The sequence below is a fragment of the Solea senegalensis genome, linkage group LG20 (assembly GCF_019176455.1).
Source record: "Solea senegalensis isolate Sse05_10M linkage group LG20, IFAPA_SoseM_1, whole genome shotgun sequence".
NCBI lineage: Eukaryota > Metazoa > Chordata > Actinopteri > Pleuronectiformes > Soleidae > Solea > Solea senegalensis.
In genome coordinates, this window is record NC_058039.1 from 15,821,396 (window position 1) to 15,842,049 (window position 20,654).

The 20,654-nt window shown below is 41.5% G+C and overlaps 1 protein-coding gene across 1 annotated transcript in view; it reads left to right on the plus strand.

Annotated features, from left to right (window-relative positions):
- The window catches only part of nxph1 (neurexophilin 1), a 36,071-nt gene extending 24,458 nt beyond the window's left edge, over nucleotides 1-11,613 (plus strand). Inside the window, exon 2 of the mRNA XM_044053524.1 lies at nucleotides 9,662-11,613. Coding sequence (XP_043909459.1) covers nucleotides 9,662-10,399 — 738 coding nt within the window. The 3' untranslated portion in view covers nucleotides 10,400-11,613. The remainder of the gene's footprint in view (nucleotides 1-9,661) is intronic.
- Nucleotides 11,614-20,654: the final 9,041 nt, after the last annotated feature.

The following is a 20,654-nucleotide window of genomic DNA, read 5'->3' on the forward strand; positions in this document are numbered from 1 at the left end:
ATAATTTCACTCAAAGCAGAATGGCCCTGTGGGCAGCACGAGGGTGCTTTGGAAATGTACGTCCAGATCTGTCTGTGAGTAGAATTGTTGGCCTGATGCTGTGGCGAGAACATGTCAGAGGGTCATATGAATGATCTGCCTTCATCGCTTGAGGAAAAACAGAACACTTTTATATAAACCAATAAAAGTACTTTATCAGGGTAAACCACGCGGGTGCTTTCTTTCTTTCTGATGACTGATGAAAAGCCTGAATTGTGCAGATAAGTACCCAGTCCTCCTCTGTCTATCACTGATTGTCTGAGTAGCTCTGTGTGTAGAGCACCACTTCATATACAGGTGTAGGTTTGATGTGCAGGACTGATCTGCATGTCATTTGTATAAGACACACTTATTTTGCAAAACCATGACCAGGATTTGCGTATAAATTACCAACCTTAGCTTCTTCACGTTTGCCGGAATATTGACTGAAACACCGGCATATAATTTTGCCTGTAATCCCCTCTGCGGAGAAATCTGATGCCTTGAAAAAGATGTCCGTCCCACATGTCCATGTCCATGTCTCAACCTGTACAAAGGCCTTTTCAAATATGTTCATTTATCAGCGTAGAGCCCCACAGACTGCTGACCTCGAGGTTAATAGTCTGTATGTTCAGGGTCAGTCCTCCTCCATCCTCCTCTTCCTATATTCTAACACTGCTCTTTTTCCTCCCTTTCCTCCCTTTTCGCTCTCTTGAGGTTTCGTGCAGCTCCTGCCCATTATTCTTTGGCCAGCATTTCACCCCGGATGCTGCTCCGGAGCTCCCTCTGCATGACTATGATGATTGGGAATTTTCGAAAAGGAGGTAGCAGATGTGGAGCTCATCTCGTCTCTGATCTTTTGTCTTATCAGACTATCGGATTCAATTCAACTCCTGCTGTAAAACTGACATTAGGAACGTGTGGTTCCCTGGGTTTATATTCCCCGGGCATCTATTGTTCTTAGCCGTTACAGTATGTACAGCATGTATTCATACAAACTGATCTCTCAAGCTATTTCCCCTTCTCCAGTCGCTGAGAAGTAAATTACCATAGAGTTCACAATCCAACGTGGATCGCAGGAGCAAGTGTTCTGATTTGATTTATTGTCCTTCTCTGCAGCTGCTGGCAGTAACACGGGCACATCAATAATACCTGTGTGTTTCCAACAAAAAGAAGACAAGTTAATTACGAGAACAAATGAAGAAACTCCCCGAATTTTCTCCTTAAAAGAGCACAGTCGGAGGCACTGCGGTACATTTGAGTGCATTTTTTTTTACTGTCAAACTGACAACTGTACTCTATACTTCAGCTGATTCTGGACACACAGTTAACTCTCCTGCACTCTCTGCTGCTCCACCGCTTGCCTAGTTTGATAAGATTGTGTCACTGAGATTTTCATTTCCTCAGAACAAACCTTTGATATGTACTTATGACTTCTGTCTGCACTACATTCACCAATATCGGTGAACTATTCCAACGTATGTTTTTAACAGGACAACACGCCATTTAGTCGCCAAATGACATCAACCTTTAATTGCATTTGTGTGAACACACAGTTTGGGAAGGAGGAGAAACCTCACAGTTTCAAACTGTCAACTTCCCAAAGCAAACGTGACAAATCGCCTCTCAAGATAAAGACATTGCGTCGGGTTACGTTGGTGGAGTGATCTGTACAGTGACTTCTCAACAATCTATCGATTGTTTATGTCTCAGAAATGATATCTGACGAGTGCGTGAAAGGATCAATGATGCCGAGTGACTACAATATGTTTGAATAAGACGCCAGATTATGCAGCTGAATCACTTACAACACGTTGAAAGCTTCAGCTGATGCTGTTTAAGTCAGTGTGCGAAGAAATAGATTTTTTTGTTAAAACACAAGATGACATTTCAATTAGAATCAAACAATACACACGTCATAGTAATACTATGATTGACATGTGTTATACCAACAGTTCAGATCTCATATTTGGTGTGAAAGCAGATTCAAGTGGCATACAGTACAAGCTTAGTGTCCATTAGGTTCCTCAGCATTTAAGGCCCAAATATTCCTGTTCGCTCTGCACGTGACTGGGAAAAGAGCTACATAAATATTAACATTGACTTGGATTACAGCAGTAGTGCATAACTTATATATATATGTAAACACAATATCTGCTGCTTCCATGCCTGTCAGCTCCACCTGACTCTCTCAGCGTCTCTCAGTATCGCAATGTTTTGTTTTTATTTTTCCTTAGGCGATACAGAGTGATGCATTTGCCATCGCAGACAGGATTTGGCATGCGTGCTGATCGTTACCGTAACTCCCTAGACCGTATGTGATAACTAGAAAGTTTTAAATCTATGGACTGGCGATCTGTCCAGGGAGTGACCCGCCTGTGGAGGTGGAAAACGGACGGATGGATGCATATCGAAAAGCAGAGAAACAGAGCTTTGCGCCCATATACTTGTCATTACGGTAGTTCGCAAGACTTCCGCAGAACGAACGACCGTCCAATCACAGACAAGATTCGCGATTATGACGCCAGCTTCTCAGAACTGGAATTCCTAAACGATTGAATAACTGTCAGATATCGAAAGTGAAAGTTATCTTGGAATAAGGGGCCATAAAATCAGTTCAAACCCAGGTGGCCTGATGATCTTGATGGTCATTGATGGAGAGGTGAAGATCACGATGGACGAGGCAGTAGACTTTAGGTTAAGGTATGATCCCCAGTTTTCTGAAACATGAGTGAGCTACAAGGTGAATCTGGACTTAATTTATACCTCTGTTAAAATGAATCAGCAATGAACTCTTGAACTGCCTTTTCTCCACAGTGGCATAATTACGGTGCTAGTCGGTTTGATTGGAATTATGATCTTCAACATGAAAAATATATACTTTTTTAACCTCAAATTGCCGTGCATTGCTGTAACTCCAGCAGCCAGAGCGTTCAGATTAGCTGCCCACCCCTGTGCTGAATATTAAACTGCTTGTAGGGAAGCAGCCATGTTGAAGTGATGTCACGCTGGGAACTCTGATTTAAAGGCTTTCTCCGAGAGAAGCAGCCGAAAATATTCATTTGTGAAGTAGCAATTTATGATTCAAGGCAGAATAAGTGCTACCAAGTGCCACCGAATGCAGACGCTTCATCACCCTGGATGTGCGACGCCGTGTTTGTGTTATAACATTGTTGTCATAATGATGTAATCATTATAAATTTGTCCCCGACGCAGCCAGACGTCAGCTGTTCGGTACAACATTATGCAAATGCTATTGTGAAGCGACTACAAGCTTTTAATCAATCACTCATAGAGATTAGCATGTTTATATTAGCCAGATTAACAAGGACGGTTATGAATGCCGACAATCAGCGTCGTGAATATTCACATTAGCGCCGCGGCACGCACAAGAAATACAGTCAGTCACACGTGTCCCCAACACACCGACACAGAAGATGTTACCCACAATGCACCAACTGAGTGATGCGTGTACAGAGATGTTGTGGTTTTGATTTTGTGTAAAATCATTGTTACTGCTGCAATACTGCCATTGCAGTTAAAGGTTGGAGATCCTGGCAAAGCTACATTTTGAATTCAAAAGTCCAAACCTCCCTCCGAAGCTACGCCTCCGGAGAACAGCAACGCCCAACGAACACGGATTCTGTGCAGCATCGGTAACTTTCGGCACTTTTTGGTGACGCTAACCTTTTTGGATACAAAAAAACAACAAATACTCTCTAAAGATCACAAGTACCTGAAGTGAACCTAGCTGTCCAGTAGAAACAGAGCCACCATAACATCACCTTGCAGCCCTTTCTGTTGCCACCGTTCAAACGCAGCAGCACCGATGTTTCACTCTGGTCTTGGATCGGTTGGCAGTAGCTTTCCCAAAAAACGTCTTTCATTTGCAACCAACACCTTTTTCCGCCTAAATCCAACTGTCTCGTTGGATTTAGCAAGCTAGCATAAGCTCTGGCACCGTTCATTATGATTGGATGGTGTTTTTACAGGCCTGTCCGCTCCACAGGTGATTGATTTGTTTTATTTCTGTGACAGTGAATACACAGGGGGTGCCGCTGCCAGTCCCAGCTGACGTAGGGAGAAAAGGCAGTTTACACCCTGGATAGGTCACCAGTTCATCGTAAGGTCGCATTACATGGAGAGAGAGAAAAGTCCCAGAATGCACTTTGTTCCTCTCGACTGATCTGCCTTTTAAGTGAGAAATCAGAGTCAAATAAAACGGAGCAGAAACAAGTGAGCAAGTTGAATATCACAGAGACTAAAGCCTGTGGTGCCGGGAAACATCTGACAGCTGATTTGACGGCAGCTGTGGTGCCGTCAGGTGCCGCCAGCAAACCAACCTGTCGGCTCAGCCAACGACTGCGCGACTCCCTGTGTGAACAACAGATGTGCAAAAGCGAGCAGCTGCCTACACAAGTGTGACCCTTTTTAGCTTTTGTCCTCAAATACTTCCAAATTTGTCCCCAGACAGAAACAAAGACGCGGCGTGCACACACTATAATGCGTCCCGCAGTCAACGTGACCTGAGAAATAACAACTGTGAAAGCGTTTGTACCAGTTGGTATAAAAAGTGAAACCCAAAGTAATCAGAGAAGAACAAGGAGGAGGGAATGATAAAGCAAACTCAGAAAACAAATGCGAAACTGTTGTAATGAAAAAAGGATGCACCTACTTCAGAAGAGTAAACGGCAATGACTGTGTGTATATAGATGGATGAGCTGACAGCTCTCTAAAGGTGAAGGGAAATGATTTCAATCCCTCCAAAGAAAGTGATGGTACTTAAAACACCAAATCAATTTTTCCCCGATGACAGCTTCTGTTATTGGGAGTTGTTATCACACTGATGTATGTTCAAGTGTTCAGGTTCCCGCTACACTTAGTTTAAATTACTTATCCGTTTCTTTGGAATCAGAGTGAGACATCGCGTCTGACATCTGAGATTGACTCATGATTGGTTCTACGGCTCCCCCCACAATCAATATTGTGCGATGTCTATAGCTCTGAATTAAGTTACAGGTGTTGGTGATAACTCATGTACAGTACAGTTGGAGGGTGTGAAAATATGCCCCTCTTTATTTGTATATGTGCCCCCTAGTGGAATACTTAAGTAAATCAGCTTTTTTTGAGTGTAAGTATGATGTAATAACACAAATAGTCAGTGTTGACTTTGCCCTCTTAGTTTTTTCCTGTGTTGCTGTGATGTAAAATTGACGATATAGATTTAGATCAATAAATAACCTGCAAGTTCAAACGTGTTAACTTCAGTGTTTGAAATGGTTAGTTTGGGTTTGTTTTGATTCAGAGGCCCTTAGAATGTCAGAACCTGCATACTGTATCTTTAAAGCAGCACCAAAATGGTCAAATTGCAACGTTTGAAAAAAATCAGACGTTTGCAACCAGAAAATATATACGGACATTTCTATAAATGGAATATGGTTTTCCCTCATTAGGAACAGGTTTTAATCCCAAAAGGTCACTGTCTATAGCAGGAAAAGGTCTTAACGTGGTAACAAAAATACACAAGAACCCACATTCAAACTCTGAAATGACGACTTTAGTAAAGAAGTCATGTCTGAATGAAGAGTACAGACAGAGACTCTTGCCCAGTAGTCTTCCTTGCCTGGAGGCAACCAACTGGCTGCCGGTCAGGAATCCGCGAGGCCCGTGCTGGCCGCAGTTTCGGCCGTGTTTACCAGATGCACCGTTCCCTCCGGTAAGCGGACTGCAGCTGGCAGCTCCAGGATCCAGCAGACCTGCTGGCCCACGGCCAGAGACATTCTGGAAGATGATGTTTGGGCTCAAGAACTGATTGAACAATTAGAGCTTTGTGCATTGGATTGCAAATAAAGAAAGACAGAAGAGAGGCTCATCATCCTCCAACATAATGACAGAAAAATGGAGACGTATACGGTGACAAATGTAGATTAGATGGATGCAGCTGTGCAGATTGTTTTAAGAAAATGTTAAAAAAATTCCATGTTTCTTTGTGGAATTAAATTAAGTCTAAGCTGCTTGTGTGTCGACTGAAAGCCATTGGCGCTGTACTGATTGGTTTGTGCGACGCAGAACAAAATATCTCCACACACACACACACACAGAAAACTGTGTGACTGAATAATGAATGGTTTAAATCCCAGCAGCTCCAAAATGTCAGGCTAACACACATTGGCTCCTACTGTCCTCAAGCACCCACAGTATTAACCCGTTCTTTAAAAGTGCCACAAAAAAGAGTTTACTAGTCTTTGAGGGAACATCTGCGTTAAAGCAGAATGTTAAAGGACTCCGGCGACCGCCGTGTGACTCAAAACCCCTCAGCTGCCAGGAAAACCCTTTAAATCGGCTGCGAGGCAGTCATTTTCTGGCAATCAGATGAATCGTACATTGATTTAGTCGCATGCATCAAGTATGAGTCCAATTACAAAACTGAAATGGTGAGAGCTGTAATGGAACTGCTGCATTTGTACCCAATGAATTTCTTTTCTTTTCTTTTCTTTTTTTGCCCCGGGGCCTGAGTGAGTTAATCTGGCTCTGCTCTAATTAAGTACTTAAGAAAAACATTAAGTCTTACTTGAGATGATTACGAGTGAGAGTGCTTTAAAAAAAAAAAAAAATCTAATTGAAAATAAATATACCTGATAGATTATAATCCAAAACGCAGCAGCAGCTCGTATATGTCCAAACAAAATTGATTCTATGTCACAAGTTTTTGTCATTAAATCAATTATGTTTGGACACAGGAGACGCTGTTTCACTTCTGCTGCCTTTGTTTGCTAAGTTTCTGTCATTTGAGTCACAAATGACACGTTTTAACTCACTGATGGAGGCAACCGTGGCTTAACAACCCCTGTGTGTTTTGTAAAAATCACTAATTTTCTCTATATGGGCTTTGGTGTAGCAACATCAGTGCTGACTCTGCGTCAGTACCTCACAAAACTATAGTTAAATGATCACTTGAAGATGAAATGAAGTGACGTAGCTTGCGGCAGACGGCCACAAACCAACGATTTCCCCAGAACTGGAACAGATCTGGAAGCGGGAACGTATTGCGATGTAATGTTAAACCTCCACCGCACAGTGATATCGCTCAGCATGAGGAGGGCACTTCACCTGTGTCAACAGACACTGATTACTGTGTGTCGGCCTCACGCAGCCGTGAGTGCTGTCTGAGTTTAAAGCTTCAGACTGAAGACAGATCCCTTGAGATCCTCTTCAGCTTCCCTGAGTGGGCCTGTCAACCTCAGTCAACCTCACTCAGCCTCTGTTTGTTGCCTCGCTTTTCATTTGCTCCCCGTCTAATGTGGAACATGTTCCCCGGGGAGGGTCCGCTTTTTATTACTCAACAGTCTGTACTGTGTACGTGTGAAAAAGAAAAAGAAGGGATTGTTTCACTCATGCATGAGTTTGTAGCGGAGGGATCGGGAGAGAGAGGTGATTACTGCTCTGTCTTTTTGAAATTGAGTTTGGACATGGGGGGGGAAAAAACCCAACAGCAAATGAAAAGAACAAATTAAATCATCGCAGAGCCATAGTGGGAGAAATATTCTTGAAGAAAAGTCTAAAATTGACTGTTTGTCTGCATTTGGTTGACTCTGAAGGTGAAGTTATGGATATTTTATGTCTATTTAGCGTTAACCCTTTTCATGCTAGAGAAGTGGAGCTTGTTGTCTGTGTGTATAACAAGTGTATATTTCCTTAAGAATTATCTCATCGATATAGATTGTTAAAGAATTGCTCCAGGTTGTTAATTTTAACTTGTGATACAATGAAAACGGGTCGGTCACAGTCGGTGACTGAACGACACTCGCAGACTTGTTAATTGTGGATGGAGCTTTTGTCTGTTCTTCATCAATTATCTCATTTAAAGTGTTTGAAAACGAAACCAAAAAAACTGTTCACAAAGTTTCCAGAGGGACTGAAATGCTGACTGTTGAATTTGTGACACATTCACAATTCATATCAATTGCGATGCTGAGAAAGGTCAAGTTGAACTGTAGAGGGCAGCATTACACCTCTAAGTGTACAGTCTGTCGGAAATTATTAATAGAAGAAGATATATCTAAAATATCATAATAAACAAGTTTCAATAAGATATCGTGTTCCTGTTTTTAACAGATTGTCAAGATAATTATTGATCAGGAAAAAACGTTATATCTCTCGCGTCTTTATTTTGCACTTGTTATGCTGTCATGTGACCCACCCTGCCATTATAAACACTGCTTATTCAAACAGTATTCCCTTATAAATCATAATCCAGGCGGTAGCTTTAATATATTGTGATGTCTATTACTCGAGACAGGGTTGCTGTGACACACTTTACCGTGCCGGTATAGTCTCCTTGTAACAGTATGTGTAAAAAAAGGGGGGGGGACTGCTTGTCCCTGTGGTATTGCTGTGAGGCAATTTAATTCCGAGGGCTAACTGATTGGCTGCAAAAGCCTTATTTTCCCAAGTATTGATCCCAAGGCCAACCGGCAAAATGCAAAAACCTCAGCAAGACGAATCTGCTGCCACGTCTTACAGTAGAAATCAGGCAATCAATGTCACACAACTCCAGTGGGGCCTGCAGGAAACCTAATTCCACTCATTGGCGCTAAATAGTGAAAACCCATGGGTTCATCAATCATCAATTCAAGGGGCACTCTTTAGTTAATAGTCTGGTCTTTACCCGTTGAACAGCCACTGCCTTTTATCTGTGTGAGCCAGTAGATGCTCTCTGTGTTTGACAGAGGGAGGAGATGAGAGCAGTATAATCGCCTGTGATTGCTGTATTTTCTTCCTTGCTTTGCTTGTTGCGCCGTCATTCTCAATTCAGAGACGTCTTATTGTCACGATTTCAAATTGAAGATTGCAGCAAAGATTGCACGTTCTGTGGAACGCATTTGATTGGTCAATTTCGTAGAAAATGGCAATGGTTTGAAAGCGTAAGTCAATAGTTCCTGTACGATACAGATAATAAAGATAATGTAATAAATATCTCTTGGTGGTATCTCCAAGTTGAAATAACACAAAATTCTATCAAAATAAATGATATGAGTGACATTCTTAGTAAAAGTAAAGGTATTGGGAACACAGACAACTAGCAATGTTGGTATAAAAATACTGTTTCCTAATGAGTGTACTTTTTTTGGTGCATCAGGTGCGTGAGAGTGAATGTAAAATTGTGGAAATACATTAAAGGGTTAAAAATGCACATTCACATTTAATGTTGCTTGAAATCATTTAATTCAAAGATACAAATGTGGGGGCGTCATTCATCAACAGCACCTGTGATACCTGTGTTACCAGAGAGGAGTGTCTACAGAGGGCCCGTCCACCAAGTGGTCCACTTGGATTCTGTTCAGTACATTTGATTGTCAAAAAAGGGTCTAAGGGTGGAGGTTTGGTCCACAGTGAATTGTCACTTTAACTAAGAAGGATTGAAATTAGAAAAACACAAGACATGTCATTTTTAATATACATTTCCCAGGGTGTATAATGTAAATAAATAGCTAACATAGCTCATTCATGTGTGGTCTACATACTGTACCTCATGGTGGAAACGCAAGCCAGGTCACTGCACCGTATACTGCATGGAATTGAAGAATAACTCACAAACCTATTCATAAGCTAATGGACGTTTTTCTGTCTCTTCTCTTCGCAGGTTACAAGTGCCCACGTCAAGTCAGGAAGCCCGAAATCGTCGCTAAAGCATATATGGACAGAAAGCAGTAAGGATATGTCAATCAGTAGGCTGCTGACACAGACTCTGCACGGAAAAGAGAACAGCACAGCTTTGGACCTTCACTATGAAACCCCAGAGCCGTACTCGGAGCAGGACCTGTGGGACTGGCTGAGGAACACCACAGACCTGCAGGACTCGCGGCCGCGGGCTAAGCGGCGGCCCATGGTGAAGACGGGAAAGTTCAAGAAGATGTTCGGCTGGGGGGACTTCCACTCCAACATCAAGACGGTCAAACTCAACCTCCTCATCACCGGTAAGATCGTGGACCACGGAAACGGCACCTTCAGTGTCTACTTCCGCCACAACTCCACAGGTCAGGGCAACGTGTCCGTCAGCCTGGTCCCGCCCACAAAGATAGTGGAGTTTGACGTGGCGGCGCAGCAGTCCGTCATCGACGCGAAGGATTCAAAGTCCTTCAACTGCCGCATCGAGTACGAGAAGGTGGAGAAGGGCGCCAAGAACACGCTCTGCAACTTCGACCCGTCCAAGACCTGCTACCAGGAGCAGACCCAGAGCCACGTTTCCTGGCTCTGCTCCAAACCTTTCAAAGTCATATGCATCTTCATTTCCTTCTACAGCACCGACTACAAACTGGTGCAGAAAGTGTGCCCGGACTACAACTACCATAGTGACACACCCTACTTCCCGTCTGGGTGACGGTCTCGCACACTTGCGGTCACATGGTGGACGAGCGGAGCACAGGATGGGGCTTGGACCCATTCCGGAGAAATGTGTGTGTTAGCCTTTCTGTCCCCAAAATCATGTCCACAACATATAAGTGTAAGCCGCCCCAAATTGGCAATCTGAATTTTAAGGATTTGGTTACTTTAAACTGTAAACTGTTAAAAGAAGACAGTACATAAAAGTGTAATATGCTTAAACTGACCTGAAATCCTCTCTCTGTGTTCAATTTTATTTGATGTTTGTCAATAACCAGGATATTTTGGTTCTTTTGTGCGCGTGTGTTCCGCAGATATCAACTTTTTTGTTTTCCTCTCTCGTCATATTTCCCGTACAATACATCAACTCTCTGGACGCCGACATGTCGACTGTCTGCCCACCCCCTGCTGTGCTACTTCAGTTCATCCTGCATACCAAGAAAACAAAATAATAAAAAAAAATGAAAATACAGTATATATATATATATATATATAGCTAGCTTGGGTGCTGGCAAGGCATCTGGAAAGAGGAGAGTGAAGACTTTAAATGTGCAGTTTGATGCTTCTTAGAAACGTGCGGTGGTCTTATCTGTGTGAGGGTTTGAGCCTGAACTGAGCAAGCTTCTGCCTTCAGGTGAGTCTCATTGAGACGGCATCACGCTCAGACACTGTAACTCTGTCAACCCTCAGCTGTGCTCCTGCCGGTGCGGTGACCGCGTCGCCGGGGCGACCGCTTCACTCTTGGCTGACTGAATGTTCCGATCACCTGACCGACTGACCGGTGACTCATTCGGGGAGATGGGGCTTGCTCATTGTCACTTAATATATCAACTGTAATGTATTGAATTCTATATCTTAGAGCCTAATTTGTATGAATGGTTTGTATTGTACATAGTTTATCCCAATTGCGCTGCTTCTATACATACATGCCCCCCCCTCCCTCCCCACTCCATGAGCTGTGTCCCCTGCCTCCCCCTGAGTTGTCTTGTTCACTCCCATCTATGCTCGTTTTTTGGTTCTTCTCGCAAAGAAAATGATGTTGCTGCCCTAGATGTGAATTTCATGAAACAGCAATCCTGTAAAGAAGCTGTAACACTGTCTAAATATATTAAAGTTATTCATGGAAAACTTTCTTTACTGGGGGTTTGGGGTGGGGCGGGGGTTGGACGTGTACATACGAATTAAAGACTACAGTAAATTTTATCAAGTGAATGCTGCTACGTGTGAGTCCTTTCTGTGAGTCCCGTTCATTCCCACGCGTGTGTTACAAATGACAGCTTTAAAATACACACGGTGTATAAATATGTGAAATGTATACATTTGAGCCATTATGCGGTCATTTATTGCACTTATTATATGTTAAACGTGCAAAGAACGGATTCTAAGAGCGAACGACGAATGAATCACTTTATATGTGTCATGGCAAATTAACACAGGCTTGTGTGTGCAAACAGAATGTATATGTAAACAGCCTGTGGACACACTGGGACCCAGAACAGAAAAGCTCTCTGTGCCTGACTATAATTACTTCCCTGAGCCTCCTCTGATCTTGCATGTGCGATAGAGCAGATTTCCTAATAACCAAGTGTGCCAGAAAGTTGGACATGTGACGGCGGCGAAACTTGTCTCTCGGGCTCCCCGGGAGATGTGGAGATTGGGATGCGAGACTGATAGCGTCTGTTGTGGGACGTCGCAGTGGCACCTGCCATCGAATCCTCCAACTCGGCAGTTAGGATCAGCAGTCGGCTTTAAACAGATTAGACCCTCTTGGGGAGGGAAATCCGCTGCCTTTAGCTAGCTCACAACTTATCAGTAATTAAAGTGGATGCCAGGTTTGTGTGTGTGTTCATTGGCGGTCTGCGCGGCGCTTTTATAGCTGTCCTCATTAAGGGAAACTTTGCCCTCTTTAACAAGCCAGCAGGGATTTCCTTTAACACATGATCGAATTATCTTTAACGATCATATTAATTCATATTAACTCTAAATGTGATGAATATGTATATATATATATACATCACATTTATCTGGCTTATATATATATGTAAATAGATACCCAGTATATATATTGCATCAGATGGGAATCATTGCACACGTTGACGTGCAAATGATGCAATTGCATCCGTTTCCAGACTGCAAGAGCTCGGGGACAGAGCTACTCAAGTGGGTGGAACTATAAGTCGGTGGCATATTTTCAGTTTGTCTAAATAACGCAAAGCCACCTGAGAATAAGACAATAAAAGCACATCAGTATCGTGTGACGAGGCTTAGGGTTAGGTCGCAGTCAAGAAAACTGCGAGAGCGGGGGCAGAATTATAAGAGCGGGGAACCGTCAAGTTGTCCAAATACTTGTTTGCTGCACACTCCTCTCCAAGAGTGTGAGAGTAGAATGTTGCAGAGTTTATCAGTGCAAAGTGTTAGTGGGAGACACATCACACAACCTTCCAGATTCTGGGCCACTGTGGGCATCTCTTAAAAATACACTGAACTGTTGGTGGGTTGTAAAATTGTAAAAAAATGATCCTATGTTCTCTTCTTTTTTTGAAATGACAGTATTGTATACCCTGGGATCAACATTTAGATATTGACCAAACATAATACACTGAGTGTATTATGTATTAAGTTATGTACAAAGTTATGAATACAGCATCAGGAGAGATATGAGTTCATTATTGCCCCATATGTTGGCAGCAGAAGTACAGCTCTTTGTGCTGTATTTACTTAAAAAAATTGTCACTGTAAGCAACTCTTTCATAGCGACTGAGAAAAAAACAGTCTTATTTTTTGCTGTAACACCTCAGCAACAAAGTCCCACAAAAGGCGACCCGGTAGAGTGTACTATGCTGCATAATGGTGACTGGAGCACAATGCGGTGCAGTATTGAACTGGACCGGTGCTGCTGCAGTGAGGCAGGCTGCCAGACATCCAGCACGCCTGCATACGAGCTGCGTCTGCTGCTGCTGCTGCTGCTGATGCGTCTGCTGCTGCTGCTGCTGCTGCTGCTGCTGCTGCTGCGTCTGCTGCTGCGTTTGCTGCTGCTGCTGCTGCTGCTGCACTTTCTTACAATTTCCTTCCTCGGCTGTGGGTGTTAAAGGTGCATTGTGTAAGAATTAGTGACATCTAATGGTGCATTAGGGATCTATAATATATGGTGGCCTTCACAGGCAAGGAAACGTGTGTTAGGTTCAAACAAATACAATTGTTTAACACGTTATTGCTTTAAAAAAAAAATAATAACAATAACATATTGTGAAAGAAAATGTGTAGTATTAGGATTTCTACTGTTCACTTTGTTTATTTCATGCATTAAGTCAATGTAATAATAAGCTTCTGCACGACTGTTGCATAAAGTACATATGCAAATCTTATTTGGAGCATATAGAAACCAAACACATTTTCATTTTAAAGGGATTATCCAATTATATAAATACTCTTATTGGAAGTTAATTCAATTTATTTCAGTAAACCATCTCAAATGTTACATTAGATATTGAAAATGGCAGCCCTCATGATAACTGTGTCCCTCATTCAGTCTAATAACAAAATAAATCACTATATTTAGTAAAAGTAACATCATTTATGACAAGCCAATAAGTAATATTACATATTTGGATAATGTAGGGTCTTACATCATTTGTTTCTGAATACTACAATGACACATGTAGCATTTTGAATCATAACCAATGCAATTTGATCACATGTCTCCTCCTCCTTTTCCTCAGCAATCACCTCACCTGTGTCAGGTTCACACCTGCTCTCAATGTCCTCGTCACAGGAGTCTTCTTATTCCCTGGATCTGCAGTCACTCGTCACTTCTATGGGGTAATGTCACGGTCTTCCCGAGTTTTGCTCTCTCTAGTGTCACCTTGTTTGTTTGTGTTTTTGCCGCTGCACCACTCCTTTGTTCTTTCTTCATTAAATAATGCTTAAAAACTGCTAGACCTCCTCGCCTGCCTGTCTGCTCTTGGGTCCAAATATCGTGTTTTCGGGGAACGACCACTGCTCTCCAACTCACATTCAGGATTTAACAAGACCCTTTTTGAATTTGAACAAAATGAAAGTCAGTAAATTAATTAATATTATAATAAAATTAATATTTACCAAGTTATATATCCTGACAGACCGATATTCAACATATTATTTCTATATTTATTCTATATATATAAACTAAAAAAAAATATCCTATAACCTGTAACACTTTTGTAGAACAACAGGTTCAGACGGCCATTTTTAGCTTTGCAAATCATAACTATGTGTTTTGTAAGGGCCAAATTCAGGCCCTCAAACTCATGCATATATGTAAAGTAGGTTATGAATCTGTATAACATATGTGAGAATGAGCTGCTCTCAACTAATGGATTTGGCCTTATCTGTAAATCTGACAAAAGCTTTCACGACAAGCTGCTTCAAGACTTTACAGAAAGTCATTATTGATCATATTAATAATAGTGCATGTAAGCCATATTTCCCATTCACATGCATATAGCACTATTGCATGTCAGGCGTCGCCGTGCAGGTTGTGTCCCACTCAGCTCAGTCGCTGTGTGATGATGAATTCCTGTAATAACTGCAGATCTGATATGCAGCGCGGCGTCCTCTTGTTCGCGATAAGGCGCCCGCCCTCCCACGAGAAGACGTATCTGCAAAATCAGGGCATCGGGACAATGACTTTGGGATCCCGGCCACATTAAGTCATCTTTGCCAATGCAATCCTGACCTAAACCGCACTTTTCCCAGAACAGAGTTTCTGCTTTAATCAAAAGTGGAATGGAAAAAGGACCCTCCGTGCCTCTGGGATATTTTTCCATTAACCATTTTGACACATGACTGACTGTGGGGGATTATTGGTTTTTGAAGAACTATTAACAGCTGTACATTTGCATTTTAATACACTTCTCCTCAACTTACTAATGCAATTTGCTTCCCAGCTTTGTTGCCCCTCGTTCCTTCGGCAATTCCGACTAACAGCATAAACCCTCCAGCTTTAATCATTTTAATTTCCCTGAAATATTAGTTTTCAGTAATCTCCTCTGAATCTTCGCAGTTAAAGACCGGCCATTACATCGTCTCTCCAAACTGTTGCTTGTCGCTTCAGGTGGATTTTACACCGTGTCAGCTGAGATGGAGAGCACGCGGAATCCTAACGAGGACGAGTTAATCTCGGGTCGCACAAACATACCCTTCATTAATAAGTTTGCTCTATTTTTTTTTTTGGTAGAGAAATTGCTGAGAAATAATTATAGGTAACATTTATTCCAGGGGAAAATGTTCCTCATTAAATATTGTAGAGGTAGACTGATTAATAAGTATAGAACGATGAATGGGGCTTATTTTCTTTTGCCATAATAATCTAATTGTCTAATTGCTATTCATTTAATCAGCCAAATATTACGAATTTATGTACGTTTAAACCCCCCAAAACTTGACAAATGCCCCTTAGTTCACTAGAACTTAATTTTTTCATGCAAAAGTTTGATGGACTTCATTTTCTGTGTATTTAATATTGAGTGGTAAATTATTATTTTATGATAAAACGTACAAGTGCAGACACAAATTAGCAGATTAGGGATAAAGTGCTGTGTATTCATGTTTATTTAAAGCTGAAAGCTGAAACTTTTTGTTTTATTTAGCATTTTAACACTTGTTTTTGCCCTGGCTTGGTCGTCGTGTTTTGCCCTGTCTTGTGTTTTTCATTGTGTTATATTACGTACTTAATTTTTTATGATGATGCTTCGTCGCTTGGCTGCAATCAAATTTACCCAAGTGGGATGATGAAGTTTTTGACGATGAGGACTCTCACCTGCCACAGTGGAAAAATACATTTCCACAGGATTAAATAGTTAAAAGTATTATAAAAATTCAGTCAGCTAGCGGGGCTTCACAGCAGGGAGCCCTATTATCTGCACATCTCAGCAGGAGCATGTCCACCTGCTTCGTTTTGGCAGAGCACATTAGTCACTGAACGTTACCGACTGTGACCGAGCGAGAAGATGACGCATGAGCGTTTACACGACACTGTCAAAGGGCAAATTTTAACCAACTTTTTTAATGTCTACTTTCTGGCATTTTGTGAACTGGAAGTGACATTTTGTTCCGGTAAATAGTTCGATAGAAAGATTCTGCAGGAAATGTCTCACGGCGACGATGCAGGAGCAGTTGCTCAAACACAATGTACAATGCTTCACAACAAACCCACGGTTTGTTTTGTGGTTTCTGTGTCACAGAGGCATCGTTTCCATTTTTTTTATCTTCTTCTTATGCAAAATAGAAGTGTCTACAAGGCGATAAGGCTTCGGTAATTTGTATGATTTGGCACATTTGCATTAATGCTGATGACTCACCCAACTTTAAAATTAGAAAGCACCGGTCCCAGTTATGACTTCCACTGTGAATGTACAAGTAGTATTTAACTACAATTCTTCTACACTGGAGGTGTGACATCACATCCTGTTTTGGGGCAGCTTTGCTGAATGGAAGGTTAATGTAATCCTGCGTCAAAGACTTAATCACATTATAACAGAAGAGAGGCCACTGACCTGCCCGCTCGTACTCCAACTGCTTTTATTATCTTTGATCACCTCTCATGTGACCTCGTGTGTAAGAGACGTATAAAACCGTGCTCACTGTTACCAGCTTAAGATAACACGGTAACAATAGCCTCAGTGTGGAGTTCACGCAGATATTAATGTTAATACAACGGCGCGCCGCTGATGCTTAAAGTGTCGTCCCACAGGAAAAATGTGTGAGATGTACATACTTTTACTTCATACCTGGACACAGATTGTTTTCATTTAAAAACAGCAGTCTATCAGTATGTATTCAGTCTGAGTCTGAGCTTATTAACAGAGCGGCAGAATGAAAAGGTCACGAAGAAAAGGCCCTGAGGCTCGTGGACAAAAGGGGGCGTGTACGTTAGCAGGTAATTACGTGCCCCGCTTTAAAATGCTACGTGTTTCTTCAGACATTTTCCTCGGCCCTGAGGCGCTGCTCTTTCAGACACTATATTAATTAAATTGTTTTCCGTGGAGTTATTGAACTTTTAATAAGGGATAACAAACACGCGGTGAGGGGCCTCTTAGAAGAGTCTAAAAAGACGCCTGGTGGAGCCCCTGGAGAAATGTATATCATTAAATATGAGGATAACCTTTATCTCTGTGTCATTTCACACTCATTGATGTAGGGCTAATGGAGTACGGGGAGTGGGAGTGAATTATGAATTTTCACGTAGTTTGTCAAACCGTATTTGTTCAGGTGATTCACCGTGGGTTGTCATACGTTTAATAATGATTGTGTCAAAACATAATCAGTACTTAAAGGCGTCCTATTCTTAGGAGGTAATTGATTATCCTCTTGTGGTATCAGAGCAAAGTCACTGAAGTTAAAGTTGCTGTCAGAGATAATCCGTGTTAAACAGGGTTGCCAGGTTCCGTATGACAAAATCCGCCTAATAGCCAATCAAAACCAGTTCAACAAAGCCAGCTGAGAAAAATGATCTAATATCAGAAGTGAAAAGATATCAGTGCCATATAAATATTCTCATTATAACTGCCAAATGTGTCGGAAGATCTACAACCACAGCATGAAAAAGCTTAAATGTCCAGTGTGTTAAAAATAAAAGTCCTGAAATGACCTTTTAGCAGTCTTTTTTTTTTTAATCATAAACACAATATAGTTCTGAGAATGTGGTGATTAATTACCTGATGTATGTGTAACTCTTTCCATTTTCATGGAGGTTATGTGAAAAAAAACATATCTTTGTACAACATTTAGCATAACAATGTCTGGACATCAGATGCAAATTATAAAGGTTTTAAAAGTTAGTCCCTTGTCTTCAGTAGATCTTTGTCCACGTGTTCAACATTCATAAAACATATGTTTATGTCACTTTCTTCTCGTCTAATTTTGTAGTCAAGAACAAATGTATAATGATTCAGTTTGATGTTCATGCAGTAGTCAACAGTAGTCAAATTGACTGAATTATCTTTTTTACAGGGATAGCGAGGCCGTTTAGGTTTTAGGCTAACATTACCCATTTCAAACGTTCTGGATTTTTTTAAATTTAGGACACTACAGACACACAAATGACGGCTTTTGAAATATTTCAATTAGGTTAAAGCACAACATATTTGGAAGAAGCAGGGGCACACACTTAAAACAAACAGTTCCAGTGATTCGTGCTCTCACAGATCAAATGTAGCTTCAGGATGAAAACAAACATGGAGGTGGCTAACGACTAGCAGCTAATAGCGCGTAGCTTTTGTGTGTGTGCCATATTTTGCTGATGAATGCCATAAAAAAAATCCGATGTAGATGAAACGACATGACTCATACATGGTGTAGCACAAGCTGGAGGTGGTTTAGAAAAAAAAGGCTAATTGTTAGCCTCAAATGGCGCTACGGCTAAAGGCTAAGACTCACAGACGACTGCAGGTTTCTGCTCATGCGACAAAAAAAGTTGAAATCAAATCTTGAATGATGAATAAAACTCGCTGCCATGTCAATTTAAAGTGTTAACTCAATCTCTTATTACACGTCATAGTCCTTTTATGACTTAATACATTTCTCACATAATGCACGGTTGAGTGTTGATGATTTACAGCGTGCAATATCATATTGCACCATGAAGACGGAAAGATTCATCGCGGAGAACAAAGCCTCCGTTTGTCTTATCTGCCTTTGTTTCAGTTTGACGGGGTTATCAATTACAGACAATAACAGGGGACCTGATGGGTGGGGAGAGTGGATGACAAGGGTAAAAGAGCTATTTGGATTTCTAGAGCTACACTCCAGGCTTTCAATAACAGGATTAATGTAGCCCCGAGTGCTGCTGTTCCGGTTGGAGAAGGATCAATCGGAAAAAGGCAAAAGCGTATAAAAAGGATTATAGATTAGCAATTAGATGTCTTCTGACTTGGGGTTAGAAAGCACTCTCACGCAGTATTTGAGTCTTAAGGTGAGTTGTGTGACAGCAGGCACTGTGGTCCACTTCTTCACTCACACTTTATCTAGTCTGAGCGCCCGAGGTTCATCCAAGTCCAGTGGCTGTCTGCTGCCCAGCTGCTGATTATCTTGTTCTCGCAGACCCTGACTTAGCATTTTTTTATCACCCATTCAGAGTTATTATGCCCGGAAATGTACCTTTACCTTTTTTTTCCTTCACCAGCTCATTTGTTTGACTTGGGTTCGTTCACGTCGCCTTTGGGGTTCGGAGGAGTGAATGTGGCACACGCTGATTTACAGATGACGACAGAGCATTTCATCACTATGTTTCTTTCTGTCTTAGAATCGCGACATAATAAGGTGATAAAATTGTTTTATAACCAGCCTAGAACCAGTCACAGAAAAATAATAGTATTGGACTTTTCTGCAAATCATTGGGAGGAACACATTTGTACGACACCCCCATGTTGTAAATTCACAATCAGGTGTTTGAATGTGACGTCTTGACAAAGTGTTTCATACAGTGACGTAATAGAAATGTGGGGGTTTGGGTTAAAACAGAAAAATGGATTCTGTGAATAAATACAAAATACAAAAATGTAACATACACTTCTGTGAGGCCACGGCCACCGCTCATTTAGCACTAGTCGTGGATGATCACTCATCTCTGTGAAGTAAACCATGCATTTCCTGCATCATTTGGCTCCTTCCGCTGTTCTTCAGACTTCAAATCCACGTGTGTGTGTTCCTCACCCAGGAAGAAAAAAAACAAGAAATATCCTTCAACAAGTGACCTGTGACAGACTTGACATGGCATCAGCTGTGTCTGTGCTGTCACTGTGAGCCGGCTGTATTATTTGTTACAGCCAAGGTCAAGGTCGACAAAAAGGCAGATCTGGATCTAGGGAGAAAAAAGGTATCAAATACAAATTCAGACAATACACCGTCTGTCATTTTGTTAAATAACAGATTGTAAAATAAAAGTCAGTGAGCTTGAATATCTATTGTTTTGGTTTGAATTGATGATGTATGTATTGATGCTTCCATTTATGAGCCACTGACAGTCTCTCATTAGCTTCACTCATAGACGCATTGACTCTTTTTCGGGATTATCAGAAATAATAAGAAAACATCGGGGTGAATATTTGCATTAAATGCTAACGGTTTTTGTTGGTACTTGTTTGGTCTTTCTGGAAAGTAGGAATAATCTAATAACCACTAATTTGAATGGAAGTCTATGGGAACATGTATCAGGTTTTCCTCAAAAGAACATGACGCCAGTTTCATAAAATATGCTCCCACTTGAAAGAAAATGG